Raw genomic sequence first — 25,637 nt, 5'->3', positions numbered from 1 at the left:
CAATCCGTTCAAAAAATATCACCATTTAAACACAATGACCCTAAAATCTGTATGTTATTTTGTCTTACATTGTACAACCGTAATGATGTTTTAAGGCACGACGGTTTTGACTCGCGATAGGCCTAGTTATCGTGGACAACTTGGTTGCTTTGTGAACCATTAGAGAAAGGCCAATTAATGAACGCAGTATGTAGGGCCTACAGTACGCCGATGCTGACTAATAAGTTTGGCTAGAACTTAGCAGGTATAGGTAGCGCACTGAATTGAAACAACGAAAAAGTTCAAAGGAGTGTGGGAGCATGGTGGGAGGTAGTCGAACGTAGAGTTCATGAGAAGCTATTGTAAAATACCTAGTGGACTTAAATACATTGTTGTGTACCATCTACCACCCACCGTACTATATTCTTTTCACAAGTACACTGAATATTTTTTTCTCAAAAGTGGCGAGACGTGCAGTTTTCCCAATGGGTCTTCAACTCTTGTGCAGCGCGCGGCGTGAATACAAAAAAAAAACTGAAAAGGTGTAGGATATGCCATTCATCATTTTGCTGTGTTGATGACCCAGATGCTGTGAGTAGCCGCGGGGAAGAATATCAACCCAACCCCCATCACAGTTTAACCAACGCGCGGTCTATCTTTTTTTTTTATTATCCCACGTATAGAGAAAAAGAAGTGTTCAAGATGAAGTGAAAACACATCCATCACCCACTTCAATTTTCGAAGTGTGTAACAATAATTTTGTCCAAATTCGATTACTTCGGGGGGTAAAGACCCGTAGGCTTTGACAAATAACATGTTTGCCCCCCGTGACCGAACGGGTATGTCTTGTTGGTTGTGTGGGTGAAAGCTACCACATTAAACACAAACTCAGTAGTTTTTTATTTACTGAATCTTATCATGTTGTCGCCTGATGATGGGTTGACCTTTTTCGGTAAACATGCAATTCGCACACAACATGAGCCGAATAGAGAACCCATTACAGAAAGATGCGTAGATGCGTGGTCTGCACTGATGCGCCCATCTTTGTGTTTTCAAATCTCTGAATGACCTTTGGCGTAAGCTCCGAAAAACATCAGTCTTTTTTTTATTGATAGACTTTCTGTCTGTGCCTTACTTTTTGGTCACCAACAGAAGAGGGATACAACATTCAATTTCTCCTTACACTGGTGTAAAGCTTCATATACTCTGTCGTTTCTTTTGGAGAACAATTGAGTGTAATAGAAGCATTTCTAAAAATATTTTGCAACACATCATGCACGGTCCAGCTATCTTTGTTTATGGCATCTCTTCCTACGTGTGAAAGGCATCATACAGTACGAATATGTCCACAGCATTCACATCCAAGTAAGGCAAGGAGCTCAAAAGGTACATCCCTCCACAAAACAAATTAACCTGTGACGAAATAGCTAGTTCATATGCCTATAGATGCCGATTGCACATACTCATGGAAACCATTTCCCCAATGCACGACCATCGCATCACACCCGGTGTGACCTGGAATTCGGACTTTCATCAGCACTCCAATAATTCGCTTCAAACACGACAAAAAAATTCTAGGGAACAAACCGGTGCATGAAAAGTTAGAGGATATGCTTACACGAGGTGTGTTAATGAACGTATCACGAAATTGACAGTCAGTGAAGATACCCGCCGGCGGGAACCATTTTTGTTCCTTCATGCATGGCGTGTCACTCAATGCATTCCCTAGAACTTGGACCTACAGCACCGACTTTCGCTCCAAAAAAGGACAAAACTTCCTAAGGAACCTAACTGGTGCATAAAAAGTGGGGGAAATCCCTCCACGTTGCCAGTTAGTAGACATCAGCGAAGTAGACAGGTGTCGATTCAAGATGCACGCGGGGACAATTTTGTTCCTTCATGCGTGACGTGTCACACAGTGCATTACCTAGAACTTGGACCAACAGCTCTCAAAATTGTACAGAACTTCCTGGGGGTAAAGCTTAGCCATGCATGTTAATAGAGGGGCTACCCCTTCACGTTCAAATCAAAATTGACGGGAGACATAATTTTGGACAGTTGTTGATTGAAGATGGATGAGGGGTTCTATTACTTGCCCCCGGCGCATGATGCACCACACAATGCACTACCGGGAAATATACCAATTTAGTGCCCGGAATCCGGATGCAACAAAACTTCCGAGGGTCTCAAACTGATTATGAAAACTTAATAAGGGGATATCCCTTCAAGTCACTCATAAATAGGAAAACAAGCGAACATATTGTTGTCATTTGAAGATACCTGTGGGAATCATATTCATATCTCATGCATGACGGATCACACAATACATTACCCGGATCTAGGAACAACAATAGTAACATTCGCGCCCAAAATGACAAAACGTCCAAGGGCTCTCAAATAGTGCGTGAAAACAGAGGGAAAATCCTATACACATTGCTCAAATACGTACGACGAAATGCAGAGGCGTCGCTTGAAGTTTGTATAGAAGTGTTTTCATGCTGGAAATTATCAATCATCTTCGACGCCCAACAAAATGGCAAAGGTGTAATTGTTCTTTTCGCGGAAGGTTAAAAAGGTTTGGTAGGTCCGTACCACACGGGGTGTTTTTGGAGCAGTAACGGTTCGTATTTCAGCGCCAAGACAGTGCAGTTTTCTTTAGATCCACTTGTGTTTTTTGGACCGTGGTTAGACGTTGGAAAATTTAAGAGAAGGGAGGTGACAAATTGAAACGCTTGACAGTGATGGAGCATCCGGAATATACACACATTCATGTCGAATGTAAACCGCGGGGAACGTGTTGTTAAAAGTTGCCTGTCATGATTTGTTTTCGAAGTAGAGAGTAATGCATGTTATTTGGTCTACAAGTCTTTTGGTGACAACTCTGACAATAGGTTAAAAATTGGTCGTTACTGAAATTTTTTGACCGTCGTTATGTTGACATCTTGGGTGGACTTGTACGGGCTTGTACGCACTGTCTTGTCCGTGGCTTGCCTCCAACAATGTAGCATGTCGAGCTTTCTTTGGGTGGAAGAGGGCTGATCAGTTTAGAGATTATAGCATCCACTGTACACAACCTCGAAGACGTAAACCATAAGAGGATCGGTGGGAGATTAAGCAGGGCTAAGCACTAATCGCCTTCTAGAGGGATTTATGATGATTAGGGCTCACCTGGCTGTGAATTTATAGGCTGGTGACGTACAGCTAGACCGCTGTGTTTGTATTATACTGGGAGAGGGGACACGTCCGTATAATTTTGTATGTCATTGTAACACAGGTTTTGGCCTCGATTTAGCTATTAAAGTAAAACATAAAAGAGGAATTAGGGGGGCAGCCGGACATTGTTGTGCCGAGGTACGCCACGTGTGGTGTTTCCCCAAGTCCTGACTAGCTTTACGAACATGCTAGAAGTTGGTATAGTTTATTTGCAAAACTAGGTAACCTAAAGTAATTTTGTCGGCCATTTTTATCCATCCCTTGGCAGAACTCAATCTCGCTGTTTGTGTAGGCCCTGCGCTTAAAATGCAGTGAAGGTTTATGCCCAACATTAACCAAGGGGTTTGCAGATGGGATGTTAACCCTAACGTAAGGGCTCTTTGGTTACTACTCAGAAGTATTTTGCTTTAGGTGAGGTTGGGGTTAAAGGCACCTGTGAAGTCACAGCAAGGCACTGGAGTATGTTTTCAAAAAACAAAAACGAATGCATCCGCAAACAATTTATCAGAGTTTGGTAAGCTAGTCACAATAAAGTTGTAGAAAACGCAAGTCTTCGGAGATGATCAACTGCCCCTGAATCCCACACATCAGGATTTAAATGTGCTATAATGCTGATGGTGGTTCTAAAAATCGAAAGTATTTTGTGCAGTCAAATTAAAGTTAAGCGGATAAGGAGTTATCCTAACGTGTGACCTTACGCATGAGGTATGTCAAGCGTAATCGAAAGCTTCTCTTAGGGTGCTTCCGAAATCATCTTGTTGGGAGGCACTGAATGAAATCAAAAGAATTTTGGCTAACACTTCTTTTTTGCCGTACACGGATCTTGATTGAAAAGATGTACCCATAATTGCACTGATAAGTGCACGTGCACAGATCGTAGAAAAACCATTACTCGAATTGAATTGCTCTTTCCTGCTAAAACCCAAGGTCTGTGGAAAGAAAGAGCATATTGAGCTCCGTAATAAGAGGATATCGCATTGTGAAGTGTCCACCGATGTATCAGCTCGCTTGGTCCTAACAATGGTGTAACTTTATCGCCCTGTTTGTACTCGTTAAGGCAACTTTATAAGAATGCAAGTTAACACACGACCATCAAACTGAAGGAATTTTTTTAATGCAAGCCTCGGTGACGTAAGGGGGAAATTATGATGCATGGTAGACTGAGTACGGCACATTGGAATCTCTGAACAGAAAAAACTCAAGACTAAGGAAGGCACAGCGTGAGAATGAATCTAATCCATGGCCCAATTGACGTCACTAGCTGACTGTGTCCATTGTACATATAGATGAAGCTTAACCAGTATAGTCAAATGATTTAGAATTTGGTTCAAGAATCTCACAGCCAGAACAATGTTGTAGGTCCCTTAAATATCAGAATTAGGATGGTATCTGTACCCTGCCTGCTACTGAAAATCCTTCCACTGAAGTGAAAGGGATGTACGGAGCATTTGAATGATGGGTTATATCCCTCCATGGTTATATCTTGAAATAGCCATGATTTCAAAGGGCAGCGTTTGTCTCGGAAGAGTCTGGTCCCTCTGTAGGCTCTTTTCAGAGTGAATATTGATACAGGGACCCAGACATGACAAGAGGCGTGTGTTATCAGGAACTAGTGATGTTAGGTATGAATGCTCTACCAAGTCAAGTCGTTGAACCGTTAGCAGAGACTCAGACAATTTAGGTTTTTATGTCCTTTGCAAAAATCTGCTGAGAAACCAGTCAAAAGAGCGACAGGACAATAAATGGAAGGTATTTAATGGAAACTTGCTTTGCTTAGCAACTATTTATGTGCTTAAGCAACTGGTTGGACTCAATTTGGATTGGTCTCAGAGTTTCAGAGACGAGAAATGCAGTACATGTATAGGTCTATACAGTTTCTAGCTGGTTGTGGTTCTTGGTCCCAGACACGCACGAGATTGTCGCTTGTGTTGGGACACTCTTTCGGTCGGAAGCGCCATGTTCATTCAGGATCGCAAGGTGACAATAACGGCACCCAACTTGTTTATCTTTCATTTTGGCGGCCGGTCCCCCATCGTGCAATGAGTGACATTGCAAGGTTGGCCCTGGGCTGGTCCTTGCACTTTGGTGGCAGTTTTCACTCCTTTCCAACAAGTTACACCAACTATTACGTTAAAGTGCCGTTTGCCTAAGCCAATGTTTGAAATGCACCATTTTCTTTTGCTGTATATATATATGGTGGAGTGTATACGTACATGTACATTATAGGTACAAAACCTTGCAAATTATCACGTTCTATGGTAGGCCATTTGAAGAAAAAAAATCGTTCACATCGTTGTCGTATCTCGTAAAAACTTCAGTACTGTATAGTAAAGGTTGAAGAGCTACGAATGCAAGAAATGAGATGTTTGTTTTGCCAATTACAGTAAGTCCAGAACAAGGTCAACACGTCATAACATTATTATTCACAGCAATGCCTCTAGGTATAAGGTATCACCTCGTAAAAATTCCAATGGTATTGAAAACATGCAGCAGACATGGAGTGTCGACGAATGGTCGACAACTTGGAAGTAAACTCAGATCCTTGCAATGGTGCATGTTCTAAGATCAGTGGATGTGAAATTGTGCTCATAATGACACTCGCTGAACAGATACAACATCGTGTGGAGGGCAAGTAGTGCGAAATAATTGCCTCAACCATGCATCAACAGTGATTGTTGGATGATATTGAAGGATTAATGCAATGGTCACCTCTCCACTAAACAAATTCAAGAAATAACGGAGGATTTTGGAGGATTGAGGCTGAATCCAAGTTTTACATGGTTAGCAATCGGAGGATAGTTTGCAGGATGGAGGATGGTTCCTAGCCAAAAGGGCCAATTACGCATAGTATTTCTGACGGGTTAGTTTCCTGTCGAGTTTGATGACCAATGAGAGAAGTTCGTTAGCCTCATGAATATGTATAAGTGCAAGTTAAAAATGATAAGGCCTAAGTTACTTGAGTTTTGTCGAGCCTTTTGATATCGGTTGGCTTAAAAATAAATAATTGTTTTTATCAGATGGAGGACCTGAGAAGAAACCTCATTTCAATTTTGGTTGGATTTTTTTTAAATTATCTTTTCAGGTAACGATGGCAACCAAGGATGCAGCGAGGTTAGCGTGCGCAGACGCTAACCCCATCATCGATGGGCGGAAGGCCAACGTCAATCTGGCCATTATTGGCGCCAAGCCAAGAAACAACGCCACACACAACAGTAAGTCTTCAAGTTTTGATTGGCTGAAGTAATGGATCTCAAAAATATTTAGGCTCGTTCGCGTGTTTATGCAAACTCCCCGGGAAACACTTCGTTGCTTCACAGGAAATGAGCGTTTTCTCCAAGCATCGGCTTTGTTTTGGCTTCGGCACCTGGAATCTTTTAATTCCCAAACATATACTTTTGGTCTCTTTTAAAGAGGATTTTGTAAAAGAGGATTTGATGTCCTTGAAGTAGAACATGTCGAGAAGCAGTCCTTCAATACAGAGGCCCAAATTCACCTAAGCCGAATCCGCGAAGCCATTGTTTGGAAACACCCCTAAACTCATGAACACCGTCAGTAAACATTATTTGTTTGACGCGCATGCGTGTTTGGAGTCACGTCTTCTTTTCGCGGCCGAGTACGAAAACAAGCTGGAAAACTCGCGCTGCGTTTCTCACCAAATGGTGCGTGACTCCCCTCCAAATATCAGTCTATGGTTAGGCTCACTCTTTAAACTAACACCACACGGAGAATTAGCACCCTTTTACAAAACGTATTAAGGTTCCGGGGTAAAATGTCTAAGGCTTTGTCGAAGCGAACTCTTGAAAGTTGTTTAGCGATCGGTGGCCCATTCAACAAATTGGGGTATCGTGATCAAGCCCTTTTTTCGAGGAAGCTCGTTTTCTTCCGTTTTTTGTACCGCCACGGCACATTGTTGTCTGGGTTTGGAGTGAAAGAGTACTCATTCTGGGTCGCAATTACATATCAGACACCCAAGGATTTCCGGTTTCGCTTGAGTTGATATCAAAATGGGGACAAAAAAGAAGGGAAAAACGTGGGTTGCGAAAGCTTTGGCGCGTAAACACCGACAGTTTCTCGATGCTGAAAATGGCACGTGGCACCGCCGGCAAGCTGAGAAAAAGTTGTGGAAGCTCTTTCATGATGACTTCAGTGAAGTTTGAGCACGTTTGCAGAGTCGGATTGTTTTCCTAAACAGGATGAACAGAAGTTTCCCAATTGGCCTCACAATCCCCCCCCCCCCCCAAAGGAAATTGAGAGATGACTGAAATTAGGCGTCTAGATCATCAGACGAAATTAGCCATCTTCAAAGACAGACAAGGCATACCTGGCGTATTCGAGACGTCAAGTTACCAAAGCGGTTCTTCCCTTAGTACCACACAAGTCACAAAAGAGATACATGTAAATCTGCATAGTGCTACCGCAAATATAACACCTATCAGTTCACAAACAAGAGTCCAAGATTTGGACTGAGGCTTTCTATACCTTACAAAGACCTTTTTCCCAACGCTTCATCGGTGATCAAGAGCTACGATATTAGTCGGCCTAAAACCTCCCACTTTCTGGGGTATTAGATTCGCCAAATCAGATAACACATCAAGTAGCTCTTCAGTGCTAATCCTTAATTTGATACTCACTTTTATGACCGTTTGTCCACCGTTCACGGCAGCTTTTGGGCTCGAGTTCTTATTATGCCCCTAATACTTTCCCTTTTCAACGCGTAGCCATGAGATCCCGGCCGTACAATAGCTCGCCTTCGGAATATTTTCGGGATGGTGTAACTTATTGCCATTCGCCATGTACATGTGTAAGGTAATGAGACTGAGAGAGGCAGGTATAAGTGTCGTGTTGCTGGCAAGGTCTTGTTTTGTGTTGCTGGAGCTGCGCAGGGTCGGCCGCTCAGAGGCTTATTATGCTGTCTTGTTCTTTATAGTGCCTTTGGTTGCGACGTAAACACAATCAGTTCGGGCAACCGTTCAATGCTGTCTGGGATATACAGTTCCATAAACTAGGTTTTCATCCCCGAAACCTCGTTTTAATCTCAGCATTCGCCCTGAGGCCTTACGGAGATGCTAGGCCCCTGACTTTGGGAGACTTCAGCTCAAATATAGAAGGTTCGTCTCCTGCCAAAGGAACGTGAATTTACCGTAAAACGAGGCGAAAGCTTGGAGTATTTTCCATTTCGTTTGGACCTTAATATTTCGAAATTATTCCGAAGCCTGCTCGAAGCCGGGGTTTCAAAAACCTCGTAGAGTATATCCTCCAGACAGTTTCAGTAGTTGATATCGGAACGCATAGTTGTCTTCGGCCCGTTAAAAACAAACTATGGGCTATGTTACAATATTATCCGTTTGGCAATTCCGTCTGAAATGAGGCAGTGCGTAGCCCACGTCGTTTAACATTTAGTCTGGCACCTTTTGAACGCTGGTTTCAAATTTTAGGGCCTAGTATGTCAATTGTCAATTTTCAAAAATTATGATTTGGAATACATGTATATCTTATCGTTCTCATTGGAGTCTAATCAGTGGAAATGTAAACGGGGAACTCTTCCAAAATGTTTACGTGGTTCAAATTTGCGCACTGCCACGCAGACGGACTCGTTTTGATGAAAATTTCTCGTCTTAGTCAACGCTCATTGTGATGGTTTAATTATGTCCACAGATTGATTGATGAAGAAGCAAGCCGTGGTTTTTACTTTTTTTGTATCTGCATTTTCTAAAGACTCTGAACTCAGCATCTATTTCTCATAAAATTGCTCACAAAAAGAGCTGCTTTGCCCTTATCTGAAGCTGTTTTGCCCTTATCTGAAGCTGAATCGTAAACGAAGTTTGAGGTTAAAATGTTCCCGCTTTAAAGAAATGAGGGACAGCCCCAACTCAACAAGTCCTGTTTTCGAAGAAAAAAAACAAACTTTATTTTTTCCGCAAGTTTCCATACAATCTGCCACAGGGGAAGATTAAAAAAATATGGCCTACCTAAGATTGTCGTCGTGTCCCAGAAACTCCGCGGCCCAGCACCATTCAACCGAATCAGTTGTTACTAGTTTGGCGTGCCGCGTTGCCATGGCAGCCGACGTTCCTCCATTATGTGATTGACCTTTGACCTCTGGAAGTCCCTGGGAGGTAGATGCGCAACCAGGCGCGCCAGAAATTTCTTTTTTAAAGGAAAAGTCCCGACTTGGTCGAAGTCTGGTCAATAAAACTTCGCCGCTGTGCGCATTAGAAGGGTATAATGCAATGCGAGGTAAGCTTAGAAAATGCAAAGAGCGTCATATTGTTTGGTTAATTTGAAAAGGCTGAGTTGAGATATAGTATACGCTTGTGACCCAATTAAAAATACTTCCCTGGTAGACATCATCACTTCTATTTAAACAATTCGACACAGAGGGCGGGAACCAACCGAGGTTAGTCACATCGCTGGTTACCGGCAGCTGCACGTTTTGCAAAGTTCAGTTCAGCAGGGAACCAGGTGGTAGCATTTGACTCGTTCGCAGGTACGTGAAAACATTTCGCACTTCATAAAATCTGAAACTCATTTGTCAGGCGCATATTTGGCGAATTTTATGACATTTTCCAACAAATTCACAGCCGTTGTCTAGTAGTTGCCACCTGAGGAATTCAACCAGTTTCAACATTCGGCTGTAAAACCGCTGGCAGACGATATCTAATTGATGCGGTAACACCCCAACCTCGTTCAACAACTATTATAAATCACCTGCTATGCAGGAAATAAAAAGATAATATGTAAGTCCCGACCGAGCCCTCCGCTTTGCCCTGAAATATTATCACGTCGCTCGACATGCTAATAAACAAAATAAACAGCGTTCGGTTGTTTACACTAAATGCATGTATAATGTAGCTTACCATGATTGTGTCTCGCCGATCAACTGCTATAAATCCGTGGTCGGTCGTAATGGCCGCCATATTTCCTCCAGAAGCTCTGAACTTCGCGGCGATATTTCTTGTCCGTTTGTTTGACTATTTAATGTGGAAGAGTGCTAGAAAAACACTCCGAAGTTGGGAGTTAGTGATAAAGCTCTTCGCGTAAAAAGGTATGTTATTTAGGTAAAGTTTTTGTGTCAATGTTATTCGTAGTTTCAAAATGAAAAGGGAACAAGTGTTTGAGTGCTGAAAACCGAACTGTTATCACATTCACGAAGTTTCTGGCATGACTTGGAGAGTCATTCATTTAAGTATTCATCATGCACATTGATCTTTCACAGAATAATGTAAAGGAAACGCAAAGTATTGTGGGTAGCTTCCCGCCATGACCAATACAGGTACATTCTGATGTGCGCACGACGCGTGCACCAAGGAAGTGTCGACCCCAGGTTATAACGTGATTTGTCCAATTAGAGCTCATAAAAATCTGCCCCTGGAAAAGGTAACAAGAGAAGAGTTTGGAGCGAAAAAAAGCCTCACGAAAATGTCGTTGCCCTGGGTATGAGCTTTCTTAACATGGCAATATACTCCAATGGTAATGGAGCTGTATATCGATCACATTATAACGATCCAGTGCAAGAAAAAATCGACAACAGCTGAGAGTTATCAAATAATGTTTGGATGTAAAAGTTGATCTGCGCATGCCGGCACTTTTGTGCCTGAACAGAACTGTAGCCGAATATTTTATGGTTGGCCTTAAAAAGTAGGTTGCCCCGGCAGCATCGTCATCAAAATGTCACGAATGATCATGAGTATGGCGATTGAGTTTCTTTATGGAGTATGTGCAGCATGATCAAGGAACATTTCGGTTGGAAGGACGTTTATCATCAAGGGCTACGTGCATTGCATCTGAATTTTACGGACAGCAACTGTAAATTTGACCCATTTTAAAGTGTCTGCATTTCGACACCCCTACTGACCCGAAAAGGTTGTTTTGACCAAGTCCAATCAGATCGTCGGTATATGAAAATGTCTGTTCCTGCGCAGGTGGAAGGATTCGTGTTTATACAGGGTGATGGGTTAGGCAAGCAAACCGGATGAAGTCCTGCCAAACTTGAACGTCAGATAATGTCAGAGGTTAGGGTGAAACATGAAAAATGAATGTGGTTTTAGGCTTTGCGTGTTGAAGGGTATATTGTTTCCCGAGGAGGTGCCGATAGAACGAATATTCTTCTGATGACGATCAGAGTACACTGACTGAAACGTCGAGTTAAAACCTGTGGTTCCTCAAACCACAGTGCTGTTTAATAGTCTCCAACAGTCGTGTCATTTACGTGTCTGAACTCGTTATGCAGTTCCCCCAATTCTTGTCAGAACCACACAAACTCACGTAAGAGATTTTTTTTGTCACATGGTGCAATCGCAAATTTACTTTTGTTTTAGAGTATCTGCAAACTTATCTAACTGGTAAAAAAAATGAAATCCTCCAACTTTACTGCAGGAATTTGAAAGAAGTACCATTGCGGAACGCAGGCACAAAGGTTCAGCTTTCGCTTTCCGAAGCACCATTAAAACGGTGATGTTTATTCACATCGACAAGCGAAACGAAGCAGTAGTCTTCTTCGTGTTTGCTCAAAAATTGTCCGTGAAAAAAACATACCTTCATGGAGAGAAAAGCCCAACAAATGATCGCACCTCAATACTCAGCCCAGTCGGGCACGCCCGTCGGGAATCGAGCAAATAAAGATCGGCTGGCCTTGCGTGGTCGGAAGAAACCCGTAGGCTACGTACGGGGCTTATAGACCACGAACACCGCTATAGAGAAGAGGAATTGTTACCAAGCTGTCGCCCGTGCATGCCACACCAGTTTTTCTTCGCGTGTAAATAACGAGTTTTCACACGTAAATAAAAGGTTTTAAGTAGACACAGGACACCACAAATAAGATTACACGGGTGTTGTGTACTCTGAAATTATGGGACGAATGTATTTTCGGAGCGTTTTGTGTACCGTAACCAAGTCCATAGTCTGCAGCGTATATGGGAATGTGTGTTGTTTGTCTATAGGGATCATGGATGTGGCGCTACCAGTAAGTCTCAACGGGTGTTCGTTAATGCAAAGGGACTTTTACAATTGCTGAACAATGCACCTGTTTATGCCTTCCGATTGTTGTCAACGGCAAGAAGGCCTTGTTTGATGACTTCGCTTTCCCCTGAAAAAAAAGCAAGAATGCGACATAAGTATCACTAAGGTTGATTTATTGAACTGATAAATATGTTGTTGAAAAAGAAACCCTTCTCAGAATCATGGAGACAATGCAAGAAATGTCTACCGTGGTTTTGAGTGGCACCTTTCAATTCTACATGAACGAAAAAAGTAACCTTAGCAAGTCACTGCGCCGTTGTAATTAGAACCTTTCTTCCACGAAGAATGTAGCTGTTGACGATTGTGGTATATTACCGAGTCGAACAACTCAGAAGCAACCGTTGTTAGGTTTCGCTGTCGGCGGTGCCAATCTTATCGACCAATCTGGGCACGCTATCAATTCTATCACGAAGGCCCTCTTCAATGGCGAAAGCACTGGCTAGCTATTGTTCAGATAATCTGTCATGGGACAGTTGCTTTGGTTTGGTTTCTCCTTTGAAGGGGGCTCGTGAGGGTACGCATGGAGGTAGAATTATTGAGCACATTCGTCTATACATGTACCTAAATACGTACAGTAAGAGTAGCAAACACAAGTTTGAAAAAAAAATAGTTACCAACGAAAAAGCCATGCAGTTAATATGTATATGTGACTGGCTCCCACCTATGTGCTAATCACATCAATTTCAAAGCATTGTTTTCCGCTAAGAAGGTTTATGCATTTGGCCCAAGAGCCTAATACATGTACAAATCAAACCTTGAAAAGTTAATTTGGTTTCTGCCGAAAATTATTATACATGTCTTATTTTGTCTTGAATTGAACAGCGGCAGAGCAGATTCAGTACGCCATTGCCAGACACCATCAGGCGAATATAACCCACCACAACGCCTGCCACACAGTGCCGTCCATTGCTTCGACTCCATTTGGGTAAGTCATGCTTTTAAGTTTTACAACTTCACATATTTTACATTCGTTCATCAGTAGTGTTCTTACCAATAAACGAGAACAGGCGCTTTTTAAATTGTGCAAAAGGTATAGCCTCAGTGTTGTTCCCAAAGGCATGCGTGTGTTTTAAACACCGATTTGTAGAATGTTACAGGTTTTTAGAACGCGAGAAGTTACGAGGTTCTTCGTATAACTTTTATTTATTAACTGGCTTCAAAGCATATATCATTTTATTCTTTTCAACGAAGGGATTTTATTTATTAAACTTTTTAATGTCTTACGAATACAAACTATTATTTTCAAAAACCTAGTCCTATAAGTTTAAAAATGGTATGATGTAATTTATACCAAACAGCAGATGTTCTATATAGAACCACCAGCTATTACGTCACTTTCCATATAAGCAAAATAACTGGAATATCTCAACATTCTATAATTTTGTTCAAGCTCTGTTACACCGAGGATATTCGTTCTTTATTTTATTACAAAACCAAGAAGTCATTCCTTGTGTTATTTCAGCCGTGAACTAGCCACGTAATGTCCCATCAGCTTCGAGCGCGTGTGGTCATAGCGAAATCGCCGGACATAAAACACGCCCCTGCTATCTTTATTATCAAAACGATTGACGTTTCTACAGCTGATAAAATATTTTTGCGCTCAAGATTGTGTACAGGGCATGATAGTAATTATAATTATCACACCGCAGTGACCGCACACACATCGTTAAATGACGTAAATCTTTCCAAACGAAGATTTTTTTCTCTTAATTCCCAAACATCGCACTGACTTACCTACATGAACGTCAAATCATTTATGTACAGTTATAATTCGCCACATCGGCCAGTGATGTATTTTATACCATTGGTATAATGGTCTCTAAAGTTGTGTTTAAGATTTAGAAAAAAAGATATGTAAAACTTAGAAAATTACTTTAGTTTTTATGCTGCAAGAATAAGCATTGATACATTACCAGTTATCTACCTAAGATAGCAATCCTCGTCGATGAACTACCTCTGTTTTGTTTTCGATGTAAACGTCTCTGCCTGAACGTTTGCCACTGTAGCCTGCTTTTATGTGTACTCAACTCTTCTTTGCTTTCATGGCTTTTATTCCGTAGGCTTGTAACTTAAAATAAGACCAGCAACAGCCAGGCTATGGAGAGTTATTTTCTCCCCGCTGTGCTTGTGAAAGGTCAGAGGTCATATCCAAGATGGCGTCTGGGCGGGAATCGCTGAAATTCTCAGATTTTTCAAGGTTGGAAACGTGACATGTTGTGAAGTTATTTGATTGAGTTTTTTGTGACGGTTCGTGGCCTGGGTTTGTTTCTTTTTCACGGAGTGTTGTGGGAATGATAACTTGTGTCCGTATATAAAGCAGCATTTCTTTTTTAAAGCTTAGTGAAACTTAAAACAAAATCTCTTTCGATGAAGGACTTAAAATGCTCGATTCTTTCCACTAGATGCGGTGATTAAAAATGCGCCTTTTGCAAACTGAATGATTATCATCTAGGGCAAAACGCATGGTTTGTCGAAGAGAGAAATTAATTCATATTTTGGTTTTTGGTTTTCTTTTGATTTTATTTAACTGTCATCATTTTTTTATGCCGTGCACAAAAACAACTTGATTTGCAGTGTAATCTGATTGAAGTTTAATTAATATCAAATTGATGTGAAACAAGACGGGAACTGTTAACACGGTCCAATGGAAAGTTCATCTTGCTTTAGATTTAGAATCGATTTCATGTCCAAACTTTTACGCACTATGGTAGTTTTATTAGGAGCAAACTTCCTTTTGTACCATTTTCTTTTCTTTTTTACTTGATATCTTTATCGTTTTTTCTTGTACTTTTCTGTTTCCTCTTCTCTTCCTGTGGTTGTGTCTTCTACTGTTTTCGGTCTGATGTTTTTTTGGGTTCTTTTAAGGCTTAAATTCCAGTTCTTCAATTTCCTTTCTGAATTCATCGGTTGCCTTTAAGTTTGTGTCATTGAAAGCCTGTATTATAAAAAGTGTCACACCGTCAACAAGTGTTGATGAATTTTTAATAGCAAAGTGATCGAAATTTTCGGACCATACAAATACCAAATATCGATTCCAGAACGACCCATGTGCAGTTTGTGATCTGAAGCCGACAGAGCGCACCACTGATGTATAATCTTCATCGACCTGGTCTTATTGATCAATAATCATCCATAATGCTCCCGTATCGATTGGTATCGATCAATTGGGGCCCGGCAGACACTCGAGCCACGACGAATCAATATGTCTGTTTGTCGTCCGAGAGATTAGCTTTTCAAAAGCCCTGAAAAAAATATCGGTTTTTGTGACATGGCTTTTGAGCTCTAAGCCGGCAAACCTGTGTCTTCCTCCGTGTGGATTAGACGTTGATTGATGAATAATTGACAAGAGTCATTCTCTCAAAAGATTAATAAAATGAGGCAAGGATGATGTGGTTTGGATTGTAACTGTATCTTCGACTTGTAATAATGGAATCATTGAGGCGAAGGCAAATTTAAAGTACAGTAATTCGATATTATCCTTGAACGATTCAATACCCATTATTAATCTAGTCTTGTTGAAAAGTTGTTAAACACACCACTCCTTTCGAAAAAGAATGATACGCTTTCGTAATGTTTTTTTTCTGACCAAATATCACATTATATATACCAACATAAAAAGTAGCAAATAATAACTCGTTTACCTGGTAGACCTTTATACCGACAGGTGTTTTCTTTTTAATTGATTGAAAAAAAGTATACTTATAAGGATTATGGGTAGAACGCTCATTTCTAAAATGGCCATGGAACGTGTTTAAAAACGAAAAACGCTCATTGATTTTCTGAAAAGCCAGCAACTCGGTCGTTAGTTTAGATAACGGTTTTTCATTCGAATGGGTATATGTTGCGCGGCAAAATCGCCTGCTGCTTCTTTTGAAGCAATATTTCCTTTGAAACTTCATAAATGACTGAAAATAGGTCGAGTGTAAAACTTAACGTTTTCCCGAGATTTTAGTTACTTCGCTGAGATGTGGAGCACAGCAGACGTTTGGAAACATAGACGTGTTGTTGGAAATGTGTTATTTTTGAAAAATTAACACTTGATAACGTTTTTAAGTGTTTGTAGGGCTAAGATGTTCTCTATTTCTTTGCAGTCGTCAAAACATAAATGTGTTACGTATGATTTTGGCCTGAATTTTATGCACTAATTGTTTTATTTGTTTTAGAGTTTTTGTGGATATAATTTTAAATCCTTCACGTTTTCATTGGGGATGGAAAGGTGGAAGGATCATTAACGTGTGATCTAAATATGTTGCTGATAAGAAAATGTTCAAAACTGAAGTTGGTCACGGTTTTTTTCTTTGGAATATCCAACTTTCTTCAAATTAACGAATATCTGGCAGACTTAGAGCTATAGATCCAAAATTCCAACCTTGATATGTTCTTATGTCATCGGTCGGGAAGAATATCTTGGGCAGCTGTAACTGAGCCTCGCGATAAATCTTCATTTGGCTGTAATACAATCTTCACCAACATTTTAATAGGATTCGACAGTGTGATAACTCCATTATAGCAAAGTCACGGTCGTATAGAACCCGGCGACCTCAGTGAACTATGTAAATGAAGTTGTTAAAACACTGATATTTTATCTTGAAGTGCACCCTGGTGTCACTAACCTTAAGGTATTTTTTTGTGCTCAAGTATGGACAAGAGGAATTGCGCCGTAGGGCTGTAGAGGTCTAGTGTACCATGCTATTAATGGACATGTTTTGAAAACGATAACCAATCCATCACAGATAATGTGTGTCAGCTTCAATTTTTAAACTCCAAAAAAAAAGTCAAAGTGAAAAAATTATAATAATTGAAAATGGATGAATTTTCCATAAGCGAATTTGTCAATGTGTTACTAATCGGGAATTTATTTTGGTTATGGCGAGGTTGGATGTTGTGGGTTGTTTCATTTGATAGAAACCGGGCAAGTCATGTGATGGAATGAGATTGATGACTTTGTTTAATAGAGTGGATGCAACAAAAAGTAAATATACTTTGCACATAAAAATTGCACATTGATGTGTTATTTTTACGGAAAGAAACAAAAATCCAGAAAAAAAAAAGAAAATTACTGTTTTTTATTTATATATTTTGGTAGTATTTAGAATGATAATCATGTCATTTAAAGACTGTAGGCTAAGCTTTTATGGTTAGCAAATTTGTATACTCTGAAGTTATTTTTTAAAAGAAAAGTTGGTTTCGTCTTTGTAGTCTTTGATTGTGAAACGGTGTCCTCTTATTGGAGGAAAATTGACAATCAGTACAGTTCGAATGGATAGGATTTTGGCTCTATCAGTTTCTGACGGTGTTCCTTCATTGAAGAAAAAAAATCCCATTTTGATATACCTGTACATATTTGATTGCAAATCATGGGCCGTAAAATTGAACAGCTTGATTATTGAATTGAACTCAGGAAAAGGTGTCAATGAAACGTCAGTCCAGATTGATCAAAATTGCCGATTGCAGTCTTTTGCTAGCGTGTGAAAACATCTCGCTCGTTAAATTGGATTGTCAGACAAACAGAGATATAAATTGATGTTGGCATGTTATTAAACATTGTGTACAAAGTATTTCGCGCTTCAAAGTTTACACCTAAAAAAAACTGCAGCTGTGCAGCAGACAAGCTTGAAAACTAAAATGTCATAGACTGAGTATGTCAAACCAAAATCACGTTAACAGTTTAAGATTTGCCATGGCATATCTTTAGACGGCTATTGTCTGGCTTATTATAGTGGTTTTGTATAAATAGCCATTCCTTATGGTTGTGTTGTGTAATTCATAACTTTGGGCATTCACAGGACAATTTACTACACTCAGTTTGGGTCGCACGGTTCTGCATTCTGTAACAAAGACATACAGTTAATACTTTGAACCACAAAGCCCATTGCAATTTGTATCTTATAGAAAGTAAAAGATTGCATTTTAGATAAGGCATAGGCCTAATCCCGTATTGGTGCCCCAGTTTCCCGAAACCTTTACAAGCTAGCACTGCATTACAACTTACCTACCTAAGATAGCAATTCTCGTTGATGAACTACCTCTGTTTCTTTTCGATGTAATCTTCTCTGAATGAACGTTTGCCAGTGTAGCCTGTTTTTATGTGTATTCTATTCTTTGCTTTCAATCTAAATTCATCCCATCCCTTGCTTTGCCAGTCCAACATGATAGTTCCGACCTGGAAGGAAAAAAACAGCAAACCCCATAGTGTCATGAATTATTATGTTGCATGATGCCCTTTTACTTGTGTTTTTGTTCTCCTTGTCGGTGTGGTTATCACCCCTGCTACGTCATCCACGTGGCTTTGCCCGGTCCCTCCTGGGTCTGCGTACGCCAGAATTACGTTCTCACAGCCGGGGGCCTGGCATTCTCTTCCCATTTCAGTCCGGCCTCAAACTGTGCCAGTTGTCCCGCTTCCAATATCCCCAGCATTCATCAACAACACGCACATCCACACTGCCAGCCCCATCCCACGCTGTAGTCAGGCATGCTTTTTATGCAACCCCATCCTCCCTGTCTCTTACCATATAAGGCAATTCAGCTGGCACGTGGCTAGAATTTTGAGTCCAATTTAGAAGGGAATTCCACAAGAAGTGGGCTGGAAATCCCCCTGGTGATTGATAAGGACATGTTTTGCTTCACCTTGCCTTGATGGTCAGTTTAAGAGGAATTTAGGTAGCAATTTTGAAGATTTGGTTTATTTTCTTGGATAGGTCTATCATGAAGTGTGTCAGGGTTGGAGGCAAAACGTACCTTACAGTTGACAGACTTTGTATCTAATGAACTGTTAATCCAGGCCCATATATCCACAGCGCATGTTGTCGATCACTGGTGTTAAGTCACAAATACCTATAAGCCATTGCAGGGAATGTTAAAGACATTCGCGGCACCAGCAGCGATGCCACAGTGATTTGTACCTCAGTGTGAGAGGAATTTGACCTTTGACCCGTGACCTCATGGAGAGAATGGGCTAAATGTCATATCTAATGTCAAGTGTACATGTACTGCCGGGGCTTGGTGAAGTAACCACACCACTGAATAAAAACAGAAGACGCGAGTGAATGACCTGTCGATGGAACGAGGCTGTTCATGGCCCAATTCTGGCTCTCATAGTGCTAAGTATTTACAAATCAAAATAAGACAGATTGCAGTAATCGTTTAGCTTTCTTCCCTTTATATCAAATGGAAAACAAATATAGTTCACAGTAATTTACTAGTTACTACTGGTAGGAGGCATGTGATATTCTTTAAAAATGTAATGGTAGATGACAACCATGTTTTTAAACATTGTCATATATTGTTATATACATTATAAGATGAAAATTTAATCATTGGATTAGATTAGATTGACAGCCTTTCTTTTTTAGAACTGTTAATGCATGCAAAGCAATGATACACCCTTGATGTTTCAATATTTGGACACATGCAGAATTAATAGTGTAAACTTTAAGGTGTTATTATTTTTTCTCCAAAGTTAATGTGTGTAGGTGTAAGCATGTTGTCTACGTACGGTAATAGTGACATTGCTTTCATAAGATTGTTTGAAACCATCCCCAAAATTAAACAAATGTGATACTGAAATCATAATAGTTAATTGTACAGAACTACCGTATCTCATACATCCTGTGTCGTGAATGCCAGTTGTACAGCCAGTCTGCAATAAGGAAGTGTGTGAGCTATTTGTACATGTAGGTCATTTGACATAGTTTTATTTCTTGTAAGAAACGAACGGCAAAGTGTGCAGGATGATTGTAGGTCATTACAGATGTACCTCACTAGAGACGACCCGTAGGAATGACTAACGACCCTCTCTGTTTATAATAACGTCTGTTCCGCGCGTGTGTATCCATTAATAAAAACCTGTCAGGTTTTCAAAACAAAAAGTGATTTTAATAACACCAATTAACAAGGGACATGTGTTGAGGTCGGAGTTTATGCGCATTGCAATTAATATAATCATATGTATTTGATTCAGGATTGACAACTGGGTATGTGATTTATCAAAGTTCTGTTTTATAAAGGGGTGATACTGTTTATAGTGTCCCAGTTTTACACATTGAATTATTTTAAGTTTATTTGTTAGGCCTTGGAAGACCGCGTGTTTCCGGTAAATCAAAACGTTCTGCTTTCCTTTCCCAACAAATTTGATTTTCAGCCACACAAAGCTCCTATTTTATGTCTCATTTTCTGTAACTCAAAGAGATGAGATGAAGTAATTTGGATAATTTTTCCTTTCCAAAATGATAATCGTCTTTACCCTTTACAATCAACCTAACTGAAGAAAATGTGTGTATGTACATGTATTCAGAAGTTTGCATTAGTTTTTACATTGAAAGGAAAGTTAGAAATTCACAATGTCAATACATGTACATGTATGCCATTGTTATGTGAAATATTCCTTCAAAGTTTTTTGTAATAGATTGGGTCACACACCCAAATATGGTAATCATTATTTCAGCACATATGTCAGTAGTTGTTAGTTTCCTAATAAGGTACTGTGAAGTAATTGTCTTACGAGTTACGACCAAATATGGCTGTACATAGTGAAACACTAAACTGTACTGAGTAATGAAGCATTTGCTCAAGCTAATAAAAAACAATGTAGGCCCTGTGATCTGTGCTTCTTATGTGGCCTACAGAGGTTTCTTGATGAACAAATTGTGTATTGATATATGTACGCACCCTGATAATTCTCATGGTGTGCTTATTTATGTTCAGGACGAACAGTCTCACAATTCTGTGTCCAAATAAACAGGTCCAAAGTCATGCATCGTGAAGGCGTGCGTGTATAAAGCGCCTGTGTGCAGTTTAGATCACTGAATGATCCCCAAACAACAAATCTCCTAATCCAAAGGTTGTAACTATGAACTATGTGTAACAGCATCCTGTTAATGATTTCATGATGTAAAAGACCATGTTGAATTTGAAATGATCTCCATGACACAATGTTAGTGTCTGTCTGCACAACATTTCTGAATGACACTGCATTGACTGCACATGTCTACATAATTTTAGAATAGGGTGCACTTTGACATTGATCATACACACAGTTAAAATGTTGTCACAGTTAACAGTACCATTTTGATTTCGAATTTGCTATTGCCTGTGAAACATCAGTAACAGAAACGTTAAACACAAATGATGGACTCTTCCATATTGCATGAAGTCTATATACATGTAAACTGAATGCTTCAAAGGAGCCTTTATTAACAGTCAACAGTCAATGTGTTGCATTCGATTTGAACTTTTGTCACCCGAACTGCCCCTTGTCCAAATTCACGACATCCCGTTGGAGTAATTTATTAAAGTGGCCATCAGTATAAAGGACACAAATTTTAACCCAAATTGTAACCCTTAATGAAGTATTTGCATAAAACTTGCCGACTTCTGTTGCCTAGGCGTGTCTGAAGCACAGCAGTTATTTTTTCGCCATTTATCAGTTGACGCTGATTAGTCGTATTTACCCAACTTTTGTCTGTCGGGCGATAACCCACATTTAGATCTTTGCGGTTCTCTCACGGCGGGCTGGAGTGCCGCACTGTCAGGTCACTTGGACTGTCTATTGTGCTTCGGTTTCAGATGAGAATGTCGCCGCTCATATTGGCACTTGAACTCGAGAAAGGCTTCCTTTTAAAGGCGTTTTGTCGTGACAGGTTTCTTTGTTTGGGATTTGTATCCTGTCCAGTTTGGAAAATTTTAATTTGTTTTCAAGCAGTCTTAATGGTTGAATAAAGTGTGCATGTAGTCGTTTCACTCTGCCAGATAGCTGTCTAAAGACCTGTTATCTAGGTTTATAAATGGCCAATACATGCAGTTTCAATCTAATAATTTTCAAAAAAATTAAGACGGCGCTGACATTGCGATCTTCACAAGATCTTCAGAGTCAAGAAATGACAGTCAGTGGTACAAGAAACACACATGAGGGGAACTCACAAGTATGCAGGGTTGGAAGGAGATCAAAACACGAAAGAGAGATGAACTTGGGGACAGACCGATGTAGGTAAAGATCAAAGGGAGTGTAGTAGATGAATGAACAATTAAAGGACAGATCAAATATAATTTTCATTAACTAAATCGACACTGTCAAAAACTTATAAAATGTCTAATATGTATGGTACATTGTAGATTCTGTTTCCCAGAGTAGTTACAATCTTACACGTAAGTCTGAAAGATGAAGCAAAGCTGCATTTTTTAAAAGTAAACTTTTGATAGCCTTTTTTAACTTGGCCTTGTTTATGGCTTTGCACAACTTTAAACCTTAAAACTATGCGAACCAATTGTGTAGACACTGCCGGAACGTCAGAATCATAGAGAAAGATGGAAATAACCAGAACGAGATCTAGCTAAATGTAGACTCATGAGCTTTATTTATAACCAGGGGCTTAAAAATCTCCAGGCAAGTGCCTGCAGCTGAGACAGATGTTTGTGGGTTGGTCCAAAGCAGCAACAGATAGCAAATTCACATACTGAAAGAATTGGCTGTGCAATTGCATCAGGAACACATTTCAAAGATTATCCCAGTGAAATGTGTTTGAGAAATCATCCAGGTATGTACAAATTGTAAGACCCCATTACCAAACCTTGCATTAGGGATGATTTTTACAGTCCTGTGAAATCCCTTTTTTAGCTGCTTCTGTTACTTTTTAGGTTTCCTGTATTAAAGCAACCTTGAAGATTGTCTTTTGTCACATCTCACCAGCTTTTTTTTCTCTGCACTTGTAAGTTTTTTTTCTGGATCACGCCCAGATCTGGTGAGTCTGGTTTGGCATGTAGATCTTTAACTTTAGGTCTTAATGAACGTCCTTGCGAGGATAAAGTCACCTTGTAAATGTCCCAAGTCATTTCTTCACTTGGAGTGTCATGCATGAAATTTACACTCAAAAGTTCAGCTGTGAGTTGAAGATGCCGGAGTGACATCATTCCGAGCTCATTTGCTGTTAGCCACAGCATCTTCCGGTGAGCGTCGGGCGTCGTCAGAGCGCGAATACGTTCAAATTTAACTTGCGATGGTCTCCTAGACTAATCCCCGCCCCAACAACTTTAGATCATTCGAAATACGCTGGGGATAGACCGAGAACCAGTCTAGGTCTCCCCCAACTCTCCTTTTCTGGCCGTTGAAGGAGTACTTGTGCACAGAGCTCATGGTACCATTAAAAACTTTTAAAAAAAATTAACCCTTGCTTCTGTGAAGGGCAAAGCTTAAATGTCCATCTTCCATCTTTTGCACTCTATCTCTGCCCACTCCAGCATCTGGCTTCTGCATCCCGACCGGGCCAAGGCTTGCATCCAAGATATATCACAACGTCTGATTGATCTCATGTCATATCACCAACCCTCCCTGACATTTCCTGCAGATCTCGCTCTGCATGCAGGCCTTTATAGCGAATATTCACTTGTTCTCTGAATTGAGCTTGCTGTTCTGACAAAGTGCAGACTTTGAAGAATTACACGCAGTTATACATGCGTAGTACAAGTATCTTAAAATCTATTTTGGGTACACTGGTGGAGTCCATTATGGAAATTATAAGACAAAGTAAAAATTGCTGGTCGCAGACCACGCACAATTCTATTCAATGGATTCAGAAAGAATGGCTTTTTATGTATGCTCTTTTGATACAACTGGTCTGCACAATGGACCAGATGTTTACTAGCCCATTATTAACTGGTGTTACTGGGTAACCCTGTACAATAGCACTGCCCAGCTCACAAATGCCTACATGCCTACAGAATACACAATTCAATAACTTGTTTTTCTCTTCAACAAGTTTAGTTTGAAATCAAATTCTGCAATGATTCAGATATGTGAGCCAGTTCAACAACACAAATACTTTGGAAAAACTCACATGCGCACTTTAACTTATATCATGGCCCAGATTTGTACACTGATCATTCGCTGAATGTGATGCTTAAAGACTGTGCACATACAAATATACCCCTCATGCCCCACATGTGAAACATGAATCATGACTTGTGTGACTCATATGTTGACTGACATTTTATTAAATACAAATAAACTTAAAGGGTCAGCTCAGCACTGAGAAACATTTTTTAAGCTTGTGTAGAGTCAGTGAACCAGTTGTAGATGTTTATGTGGCATCGTGTTTATTCACACACAATGAGTTGAACCCCTAATTGTTCACCCAATGAACTTCAAGCTTATGAAGGCGAAACTAAGACTTCCGAAAGATTGGGTCGTCCAATAAGCGAAGCGTTTCGAGAAATGTGCCAGTTTAAGAATGTTGATAATAGTATAAAGAAATACATAACAGTCTGTATTCCATGGTTCCTTCATCTGATAAAACTTTCTACACCATATTTTTTGGCATTTCGATAATAAACAATTTGGTCATGTTCTGTCCTGCGCGCAAATCTAGCATGTATGCAGCATCCGTTGATTTGACCATGGAGGAATAAGAACACATTTCCTCCATGATTTGACACAGTACCCCTTCAACCCCGTGCAGGTCTTATTCCTTCAAATCGAATCAAAAGGTAACCTCACCAAAAACACATCTTGGCATGTGAAGGAATTTTTAGCTGGGGGCCAGGAGTTGGCAACCAACGTCCAAACCAACATCCAGCGCGATTTTTATCTCATCAAGAGCCTGTCTGTTATCGCCTTGCCTGCCGATTGGCTGAATCAAGCTGCCAATTAGGATGATCAGAGATGCTCCCTTCTGTCCATCAGGAAGGATTATCTTCTGACTTGTTAGCTTAAAGGCTGATCTGGTTGTAAACAGGGGAACACTCCTTGTTATTAGATCTACTTGATGAGTCTGGCGTGAAAAAGCTCTGTGTTTTTTTTCTCTACTGTAAATGACATTTTAACTGTAAATTTTCCTGTAAAGTTTCACCAGTGATTGTTTGATCTCTTATAGAGCTTATGCATCGTGGCCATCTTAGAGGGCAGTGCTTCTGTATACTAATACACTGCAAAAACTGTAGTGTTAATTTAACACCATTCGGTATCTATATAGGACAACACCAGTAAAATTTAACACCAGATGGTCCTATATAGATACCAATGGTGTAAATTTAACACTGCAGTCTTTGCAGTGTTAAATTAGAACTTTTGTGTATTTATTGTTACTGAATTAAAACAGCAAAGAAAACCTGCTAAGATGGCTGCTTATAGGATCTTATGCGTAGGGTCTATTGTTGGATATGCTCTAGGTACCCAGTTCTGATGCACACCACTATATCACTCTAAAAACTGAAGTGTTGAATTCAACACTTACATGTGTTCAGTCAGTGCAACACTTTGAAAGTGTTAAATCCAGCATTTTAAATGTTAAAGTCAACACTTACAATGCTAATTCAACATTCTAAAAGTTGTAAAGTGTTGATTCAACATTTTCCCACTTTAACACTTTGAAAGTGTTGAATCAACATAATCAACATTTAAAATGTTGAATTAGCATTTTAAATGTTGGATTTAACAT

At 40.1% G+C, this 25,637-nt stretch overlaps 1 protein-coding gene across 1 annotated transcript in view; it reads left to right on the top strand.

Moving 5' to 3' along the window:
- The window catches only part of LOC119724932 (RNA-binding protein 38-like), a 66,085-nt gene that overhangs the window by 2,069 nt on the left and 38,379 nt on the right, over positions 1-25,637 (top strand). Inside the window, exons 2-3 of the mRNA XM_038196254.1 lie at positions 6,275-6,404; positions 13,033-13,135. Coding sequence (XP_038052182.1) covers positions 6,275-6,404; positions 13,033-13,135 — 233 coding nt within the window. The remainder of the gene's footprint in view (positions 1-6,274; positions 6,405-13,032; positions 13,136-25,637) is intronic.

Source organism: Patiria miniata, unplaced genomic scaffold, assembly GCF_015706575.1.
Source record: "Patiria miniata isolate m_02_andy unplaced genomic scaffold, ASM1570657v1 HiC_scaffold_18, whole genome shotgun sequence".
In the NCBI taxonomy this organism is placed as follows: Eukaryota; Metazoa; Echinodermata; class Asteroidea; order Valvatida; family Asterinidae; genus Patiria; species Patiria miniata.
This window is presented reverse-complemented; position numbering and strand designations above follow the sequence as displayed.